Consider the following 10,193-nt stretch of genomic DNA (forward strand, 5'->3'; position numbering starts at 1 on the left):
GCGTTGCTTCCTAATAGCATTCAGTTTGTGTTCTGGTTTGATCTTACTCAATTCAATCTCCCCAAGAGCTCAGTGAGCAAATGGTCTTAAAGCTGTAGCCACCATTTGAGAGGCTACAGGGCTGGCTGGCTGCTGCTGCTCGTGCCGAAGTCAAGCCATGCTGTCTCTTGTTTGTGCCTAGCCAAGTCTCATAAACTTCCCTCACCAGCTACTGGTCTGGTTGGCTAGAATTAAGGAGTGGAGATAAAATGCCAGAGCATTGATATTTCCAAGAGTTTAGAAAGCACAGATGTCTGTGATTGAGATAATAGCGATTTCTAAGAATCAGACATCAGAAATTGTTCCTAAGATAGTGTTCTGTCTGGTAACAGGACAAGGCGCAGAAATGGTTCTCTGGAAAATGAGGCTAAAGACAGTGGCTGGTCAGAAGTCAGAGGCAGCTGCTTCCCCCTGCCCCCCCCCCCAGCCTTCCTCTTTTCCTATAAGCTGAGGACATGTATTATTTGGATGCTTTTTTAGAATAGTAATTATCTTGGGATGTTCATGGCTTATCTCATTGTAATCAACTACAATTTCTTAGTCTTATCTCCTTTCACTTGAAGTAACAACCTTGTATATCACTCTGTTGAACAGTCAACAAATATTTATCAAGCCTTAATCAGAGCTGAACACCATGCATTACTAAGTAGGGAAACAGAAACAGTACTGTCTTTCTGTGGCTTCCTAATGCACTTGGGACAAAATAAGTAAGCATGTGAAGTTTAGTAAAAGGAGGTGATCACATAAGAGAGTGCTGGTGGCCTAGTGGCAAGAAGCTGCACTGCAATCCCAGAGGTACATGGTTCGAATCCACCAGATGCTGTGCTGGAGAAGGAGGGGTAATCTCCTCCTGTACCAATCAGATCCCATTTGATGGTGTACACACACACACACACACACAAAATAATCAAAGAAAAGAAAAAATTAAAAAGAAAAAAAAAGGTGACCACAGTAATTTAGATTAGCGGTGTTAGAAATTTCACAGGATACTAATGATAGTATCATTAGTCAAGAAGTCGACAAAGAGAAGTCCAAACGTAGATTAGGGAAGAACTATTTGTGCTCAAGGGACAATAGGGAGAAGAGAGTCTAAACACCAATTTGTATATCTACGAGTTTCATTCATTGATTTATTCATCGAAAAAGTATATGTGATCTTGTGTGCCAAGTAAACATTTCTGCCCCCATGAATCTTTTATTCTACTGGACAGATAAACATAATCGGTTGATAAGTTACTATGCAGGATGTCTAATGTTGCTGGGTAACATACAAGATGAAACTGAGGGATGGCATGGGGAGAAGACACTGACTTAAACGATTTTCCAGGGGAAAGCCAAGGGAATATTAGGGAAGATTGTTTTGTGACGAGGGACCTCGAGGGCAAAGGACAAGGAACGTGCTTGGTGTGTGTAAGGAATAGCAGGCAAAAGCCCAGAGTGGCTGGTGAGTCACAAGTCAAGCGACAGATGGGGCTGGGCGCACACTCCTAGGTCCAGGCTGGCAGTTGTTGACCGAGTAGATGCTTGGGTTTTATCCTGAGTGAGAGGGGGTGGTGGCATTAGAGAGTTTGGAGCAGAAAGTGGTCATTGTAAGGAATCCTTGGCTGCTGCGCAGAGTAAGACCAGAGTGGAAGCAGGCAGAGCGGGTAGAAGGCTAATGCTGCAGGAGTGAGGGGAGACCAGACTGGTGGCTTGGACCAGGGCTTGAGCCATTGAGGTGGGCCTGGGACAGGTTCCAGATACGATATTTTCAGAATGTAGTTGCTGCTCATAACCCCCCCCCCCATTTTTTCAGCTGAATTGATTTTTTCCCCCAACTGGGACAACTTAGCATATTCTGAACTCCCTAAAATTTACAGTTAAATGTGTTGTATTATATGCCTATAATGGCAGGTTCAGAACCCTTGTCAATCTCAAGGGCCTACCACATGGAAAATGCTGGGAATTTTACACCTTTATACTCTGTTCATATTTTCTAGGAAGGAGTTACTGCTGCAGTCTCCATTTTAGAAATCTGAGGCCCATTGTCCCTGTGACCCAGGAAAGCTTAAAAGAAAGGCAGAGATGTAAGAACAACTGAGGCTGAATCATGTGTCTTGGCTTTTATTAAAAACAAAACCAAACCCCAACAACCCATTTTTTTAAAGTCAGGAGCAAAGTAAAAGTAATATGAGCAGGAGGTGGCTGTGGTAGCAATCATGGAAAAATCCTCTAGGAGAGCAGCTTTTGGCAACACATGGGTCCAGTGCAAAACAGACGTTTGTGCCATTTCCAAATAACTCATCCAAGTAGCGTCAGATTTATGCTTCTATATTATCATGTGCACACAAAAGAAGTAGGGGGGGAATTTAAAAAAAGGATGTGTGATGTTGATCATGTGAGGGCTGACCGGCATTGTAATAGAAAGCCAACTGGTTTTCCCATTTGCTTTCTAGAAACTTCATTTCTTAGTGTTCCTGCTTTCAGAATCATCAGATTAGATGCTATGAAAATTTAGTCCGTTAAATAAGAACACACAGTGGCCTTCTAAACCACAGTTACTTTTTTGTTTATCTGAGTGTCTATTTGTAACCTCTTTTAAAAATTTTTATTTAAAAGTTTGCGAACCATGTTGGGTGTTTTCAGTCATTGATTAGTACACATTCTGTCCCATATCACGTAAAACACACAGTGTCTGATCATCCATTCATTCCACGTTGTCTTTTGTCACCCACATTAATACATGTTTATTGTCTCTTTGTTTTCTACTCTTCCCTTTTCTTCTCCCTGGTAACTATACTAGAATCCTTCCCTCTGGATATGTATGTAAATTTTTCTACAGCTTTTTATGAAAATGGTCTTTTTTATACAGTATTTGTCTTATTATGACTGACTTATTTCACTCAGTATAAGGTCCTGCAGGCTTTTTTATAGTTTATTTTCTCTATGTTTTGAGGGATATATGCAGTAGCACATGCACCAATTCAATGTCTACACATATAATTCAGTGGCATGGATTGCATCCCTTGGGTTGCATCTCCATTCTCACCTTCCTTTGTCAAATCGTGTCTCCTCTATTAACTTGGACTCTCTAGATTCTTGAGGAAAAAGCAAATCAGAGTGAAAGAACTGAATGTGTCTCAGCCCCACTGCTTGGTTTCCATTCCCCTCACCAGCTAATTCCTCCTTGTCCTGGACCCTGAGCAATGACTGCCTTTCGTTAACGGTCTACACTACTAAGAAAAAAATTAGATTTAAAAAAAAAAAAAGCTCTTCTCTTACGAAGCGAGGATGTCCCAGTAACCTGCACTCTGATGTGACCATTTCCTTCAATTAAAGCTGCATTTTTTATGAGTACGTGGCTATTTCTCCAAATGTAAATACTTGTTTATCTTTTATGTCTGAGCAGTATTTCTGCCTTTTACATCCCATTGATGAAACTAATATGGTGTTATTGTGTTGTTACTCATGGGTTGTTTGTGACATTGCCTGCATCCTATGAGACATCCTATGATGACATCCTAAATATTCTAGAGATTCCCATAGAGGAGCAGACAATTTGAGTCCTATACAAGCCTGGAAATTACATTTTCCCCTCTTAGTTCTTACGGTTGTTTCAACTGAATTCAAGATTTCATCCCTGGACTGTATGGTTTACCTACAAAGGACGGATGCCCCCTCCTAAAGATGGTAGCCCCAAAACAGTGAACAAAATGTAGCATAGCTGCGTTTTCTTTTCCTAATTTTGTTTTATATTTCTCTGCCTTGTCAAGGTGTTTTAAAGGATTGTGCCCTGAAAGCAGGGTTTTGACAGAATGCCCAAGATTGAGATGCAGGATTCTCTCAATCAGAGATTGAGCCCAGCTCCTGGACTCAGCACTAATGCAGAGATTTCTTAGGGGTTTTGCAGTTTTCTTTGTGATCATATCCCTGTTCAGATCAGCAGAGGTGGCCTCCACCCTCTGTGTGTTCATTCCAGAAGACCCCCATGAGCTTAGCGTGGTAGCCAGGTGTGGGGATGGAGTGCAGAGTTTCAATCCGAAGAGCTGGCTTTGAGCCCACACAAACCCTGGGCCAGTCATAGCGCATCAGTCCCCTCATCTGGGAAAGGACAGCCCTCTTGAAATGAACCGGTTTCATGAAGACAGCAGTTGATTTCTAGGAAAGCGTGTATTAGCAGCAAGTATTGTTTTGTTTCTTTTCTTGTGGTAAAACTGTATGTAACAGACGTAATGGTCCAGTTACTATAGAGCAGAGATGAAAAGGGTAAGGAGTCAAAGAAACCAGATAACTGCAAGGGGCCAATTCAGGAGGATGTTTATGGGAGTGGTAAAATATTGTGGAAAATGTAATCAACTCCTCTGAACAGTATATGGTAGTTGTTAAATGGGACCCTAACTTGCTATATAAACAACTTTCACAAAAAAACACTAAAATATTATTTTTCTTTTAAAAGTGTATATATAGATACTGGTATAACATAAAACATTTGCCAGTTCAACATTCTTTATATGCACAGTCCCCGACACATGTCACATTTATCACCTTTTGCACCCATTACCACCATCCAATTCCAAATTATTCCCCACCATTAACAAAAATGCAAAGGCCTACCAGTAGCACCCTTTCTCTCCTCTCCGCCTTCACACCCCTGGTAAGTAATCTCGAAAGCACTTTGATTTCTGTATGCTTGTCTGTGGTAGATATCTTGTGTAGGTGGGATCATACAGTGTTTGATTTCCTTATTCAGCCTTTTTGAAAAGTGCCCCCCCTGGTCTCTAGCGTCTTGCCTGCCATGCCTTTGTTGAAGGTCTTGACGCTGGGTGCTAAGATGACATGAGGGTCGTCTGTCCGTCCCACTTTGCAGGTGGGAACAGAGAGGCAAAAGCAGGGGAAGGGACTTTCCTTGATACCCAGTGATCACTCCAGTGATTGGTTTTCCTAACATCCTTGGGCATCCTTCCTCTTTAGACTTGAGGACCAGATCCTCAGGGAGACTGACTGTGCGCTGGGGAGAGACACGGTCCAGAAAGCCTGGAGCTGACTTTGTTTTTCCTTCTCTTTGACCCCTTTTCCTGGTCTCTTTTTCCAGGACTGCAGCACGAAGGAATTTTCCGGGTGTCAGGATCCCAGGTGGAAGTGAATGACATCAAAAACGCCTTCGAGAGAGGTAAGGGGATAGGCCGGCCTGGCCCTCCTCCCTACTCTTCTTTTGACTCCCCCCTGGAGGTCCCCAGAGTTAGGAAGCCAGCTTGTCCCATCTTCAGCCAAGACACCTGCTGCCCTGTAGACCCTGGCGTCATGCCCACGCAGGGAGAAACTACTGGGGCACACCCCAGCTCCGTCCTTCCTCCTTGGCCCCATTCACCTGCCTCTCTCCTGCGATGATCTCCGAAACCCAAGAAGTTAACTATGCTGGCTGGGCGGTTTATGGCTTCAGCCAGAGCCCTTGGTGGCAGTTAATACCAGGGCTAATGCGCCTGTTCATCGGAGCCCATTTATTATCTTGTGGGCAATTAAGGTAATGGGCAAGCTTTGGCAATTTCCGTCACTGTAATGGATATATATAGTTTCAATTTGAGGTTGGTCCTATCATTAAATCTAATTACATCTGATATGAAATTTTCCATAGGGAGCTCCGGCATGATTGTTCTCCTGTAAGTAGGTGTCCTTTGTTGCTGGCGGGAGGGGCTCGCCTCCCCGGCCTCGTTTTCCTCCCCCAGGAGCTCTGGCCCAGCCTGCTTGCTCTTAGGATTCTTGAGAGAGAGGCAGATGCCACTGCACAGCCCAGCCCAGCCCATAGGGAATGTCCCTCAGCTAGTCTGGCACAGAAGAGCTTACTGAGCTGCTGAGCTCTCCTGCCCCTCCTCTGGCCCCAGGGCCCCTGACCCTCAGTGGCCTTTGCTTGATCTGTTTCCTGGTCCATTCCACATGGAGCCATGATGCTGGACAGACAGCTGATAGACTAGGACTAGGACATAGATAGGTCACCCCTTCCTCTGCACTGCTGCATCCCCCTCCATATTTTTTGCCTTTCTCATTTTTTCTATTTTGGGACCTTGCTCTTCCCCAGGAGAAGACCCCTTGGCTGGAGACCAGAACGACCATGACATGGACTCCATAGCTGGTGTGTTGAAGCTTTATTTCCGGGGGCTGGAACACCCCCTCTTCCCTAAGGACATCTTCCACGACCTGATTGCCTGCGTCAGTACGTACTCATGTGGCCTCAGACTGGATTCTGGGCACAGCCCTGGAGGTTCCTCCCAAATCATGTAGCACGGATAAAAAAAATGTCCATGGGGCCTTTGTTCTGACGCACTTTTCGGTAGCATTTCCCCTTTTCCATAAGGAGTCTAGAATCACCAGTCAGGACTCCTGGCCTTTCTTCTTTCTGACTCGCCTCAGTCTTAAATGTTTTTGCATCTCCTTCAGTAAAATGCCTTTTTGTTCGTATAAAAGATAGAGCCCTTTTCAATGATTTGGTGCTTATACATTAGGGCTTGTGCTTTTGTGGTGAAAAAGCCTAGCAGTGAGGGTTCCCCATCTAGTACTTTAACAGGTTGCCACACACTTAAATTGACGACTGTGCTTAGAAGCGCTTTTTTTTTATTTACTATGTATTACCATCATTTGTGGCAATGTGTTAAGCAAAGCATGAAGGTTCTTGCTAGATATGTTAGTATGTGCTCTTCTGGGACTTCAGGTCCTCTGTGTATTTGTAGGTAGTAATATGGCATTTTCCCATTACTTGCTTTATCTTGTTGTTATGTACAGTTGAGTCAAACTGACTCATCATTGACCCTCCAGTGAGTTTTCAGGGGTAGTTAATCACACAGGAGGAGATTGCCTGTCTTTCTCCCACAGAATAGCTGGTGGGTTTGAACTGTATACCTTTGCATTAGCAATGCAATTCCTTACCACTAAGCCACTAGAGCTTCCTCATCTTTGTTAGATAAACCCCAAAATTTGGGGCTTAAGTTATTTCTAGCTAACAATACTGGAACACCCTGGTTCTTCCCGTTGGGTCCTTCTGGAAGCAGACCCACCTGAATGATGGTGCCAGTGACTGGAGTGGGTAGTGCCTTTGCAGCGATGAATTCCCCTTCCCTGGGCAGCCACAGTCCTCCTGGCCCCGACTTCCCTATGACTCAGTCTATGCCTCATATGCCTATTCCTTTCTTGGTTATTCTGAGAGAGAAAGGCCCTGGAGCATGCAGGAGACTTAACTGCCCTGCTTTGTCATTCGTTGATGTGCGCCTTTATGAGAGTATGAACTTTGATGACTGTTGATAGTTACAGAAAGGCTTCAGGCCTTTTGTTCACAGGGTCGCTGTGAGTCGTGCTTGACTCCACAGCAATCAGCAACAACAGTGACAATAAGGTATGTAGATGATTAAATATATGCATTCTTCTGGCTGTGCCTTTCCCCAGAACTGAGTCTAGATAACACATCTTAAACTGAATTGAGTTACCAGATAGTACTAGTTATGTACAAGATGACTTGGTTAACCTGTTCTTTTCTTGATGTGTACACATCCTTTTAATCCACTCTTCTCAGTTCTTTCTTACCCAAAAGCACATACCAACAAATCAAATAATATCTGTAGGTACAGTAGTGGTGTTTGGGTTGGCTGCCATGGCCTGTCCACAGTACACCGGCCAGGCCTCTGCTCTGGTCTTCCTAGGTTATCAGTCCTCTCAGGGACTTGCCAGCGATCTCTCATAGCTCATGCTCACTCTAGATAAGGGAAGGAAAGGTGAGTCTAACTTCCCCAAAGGATGAGGTGCTGTGCCCAGCCTCTCCTTCCCCACAGGCAGGCCCTCCAGGACAGATATTGAGCAATCACAGAGTTATGCATAGTCCCTTGTCTATGTGTTTTTTGTAAGAAGAGTAGGGTACACACCCAAACTCTTCTGTGCCCATGACACATACAGCCTGAGTCCTGCGTAGTTAATGCCTGGAGCTCATCACATACAGGTCTCAGAAGCCCCACAGACATGTTCCGTGCCCATGGTGCATACACTAAGTCCTGCCGAGTTAATGCCTGGAGCCCAGCATATGCGGGTCTCGAGCCCCACAGGGATATTCTATGCCCATGACAACTACACCCAGAGTCCTGCATAGTTAATGCCTGGAGCTCAGGTTGTGCAGATCTCAGAAGCCCCACAGGCATGTTCTGTGCCCATGGCACATACACTAAGTCCTGCCGAGTTAATGCCTGGAGCTCAGCATATGCGAGTCTCAGAAGCCCCACAGACATGTTCTGTGCCCATGGCGCATACACTCGAAGTCCTTCAGAGTTAATGCCTGGAGCTCAGCATATGCGCGTCTCGAGCCCCACAGGGATGTTCTATGCCCATGACACCTACACCCAGAGTCCTGCATAGTTAATGCCTGGAGCTCAGGTTGTGCAGATCTCAGAAACCTCACAGGCATATTCTGTGCCCATGGCGCTTACACTCTTAAGTCCTGCATAGTTAATGTCTGGAGCTCAGCATATGCAGGTCTCAGAAGCCTCACAGGCATGTTCTGTGCCCATGGTGCATATACTCTGAGTCCTGTGGAGTTAATGCCTAGAGCTCAGCATATGGGGGGGGGGGGTCTCAGAAGCCCCATGGGATGTTCTGTGCCCATGACATATACACTCTGAGTCCTGCGAAGTTAATGCCTGGAGCTCAGCATATGTGGGTCTCAGAAGACCCATAGGCTGTTTTATGTCCATGGCGCATACACTCTGAGTCCTGCAGACTTACTGCTTGGAGCTCAGCATGTGCGGGTCTCAGAAGCCCCACAGGCATGAAAGCCTTTCCCTGCATGGCTTCACCTGAATGTTCTCCCTGTTCCACCTGCAGAGAGGAAGGAAGGGACTTCTGAACCTGACTCTCTGGGGTCTCAGTCACAGGGGAGAATAACATGGTCGTCTTCTTTCAGCAATGGACAACCTTCAGGAGCGAGCACTGCACATCCGGAAAGTCCTGCTGGTCCTGCCCAAAACCACTCTGATCATCATGAGATACCTCTTTGCCTTCCTCAATCAGTGAGTAGTGTCTCCACGGAGCTTTGGCGTGGGTTGCTGGAAGTTCACATGAGGACCCACCTGTATCTGTGTGTTTATCCTAACTGAACACTGATCACACCTGCTGTGAGAGTTCTAGGCTGTAAAAAAGCCCTGAGAGACAGAAGCCCTGACATCGTAGCTTACCTTTTAGACAAGGAGGAGAGACGGATAATAGCAGATTATAGTCCTAAGTGTGTTAGTGAAAAAATATAGAAGGGTCAGAAAGAGGAGAGAGAATTCAGAGTCTAAATGGGGCAAGAGGCGAGAGATGGGATGGTGAGGGAGCCTCTCTGAGAAGTGTCCGAGTTTCATTCAGCCTAAAGGAAGTGAAAGAGGAGATACAGTATTGGGCTTGGATTAGGGAAGCAGTCGAGAGGTTTTAAGCAAAAGCACATGCAGCCCTAAGTTACATATTTATTCTGAACCCCTCCAGTTGCTGTGTGGAAGGTGTACTGGAGAAGATCAGGAGACGTAGAGAGACCTATGAAGAGGTGTTGTAGTGTCTAGACATGACGTGGCTTGGCCTGGCGTGGTGCTCAGGGAGGTGACGGGGAGCAGTCAGGTTGGGGTATATTTTGAGCTTAGCACAGACAGGACCTGATGATGATTTGCATGAAGAGGGTGAAGAAAGAGAGATTTAGATTGCCGCACAATTTGACATTTTTGGCATGAGCAACAAGGAGACGGTGATGCCATACAGAACATATGGAGGAAGAAATCAAGACAAATTACCAACGTGGGCACACTTATCTGAAGTCCCACTTATTTTAAGTAGACAGCAGAACAGGAATCTGACACTCCGGGAACAAGCACAGTGTGGGAATATCTGTGTGTTGGTGATATTTAGCTGAATTAGCAGCCCCTGCTTGGCACCCTTTGGGGGTACACACACCATAATTTAACCCTCCTGCTGGCCCTGCCAAGCCTTAAAGGGCTAGCTGTGCAGGCTGTTACCTCCATACAGCACATATGCTCCAGTATTTGAACCCCAATTCAGCATTTAGCTGCTTTGAATTAAAAAAATCCCTCAACTGAATTTCTTCAACATAGAAAAAGTATCTATGAAAACCCAAGAGCCAACATTGTTCTTAATGGAGAGAGGTTAAAGGCATTCCC

The 10,193-nt window shown here is 45.3% G+C and overlaps 1 protein-coding gene across 3 annotated transcripts in view; it reads left to right on the forward strand.

Annotated features, from left to right (window-relative positions):
* SRGAP2 (SLIT-ROBO Rho GTPase activating protein 2) overlaps nt 1–10,193 on the forward strand; it is a 306,462-nt gene that overhangs the window by 268,784 nt on the left and 27,485 nt on the right. For all 3 annotated transcript variants that reach the window (XM_006887926.1, XM_006887927.1, XM_006887928.1), the window contains exons 14-16: nt 5,111–5,188; nt 6,092–6,226; nt 8,951–9,056. In XM_006887926.1, the coding sequence (XP_006887988.1) occupies nt 5,111–5,188; nt 6,092–6,226; nt 8,951–9,056 (319 nt within the window). The remainder of the gene's footprint in view (nt 1–5,110; nt 5,189–6,091; nt 6,227–8,950; nt 9,057–10,193) is intronic.

The sequence above is a fragment of the Elephantulus edwardii genome, unplaced genomic scaffold (assembly GCF_000299155.1).
Source record: "Elephantulus edwardii isolate Elephantulus edwardi_28Jun2011 unplaced genomic scaffold, EleEdw1.0 scaffold00063, whole genome shotgun sequence".
NCBI lineage: Eukaryota > Metazoa > Chordata > Mammalia > Macroscelidea > Macroscelididae > Elephantulus > Elephantulus edwardii.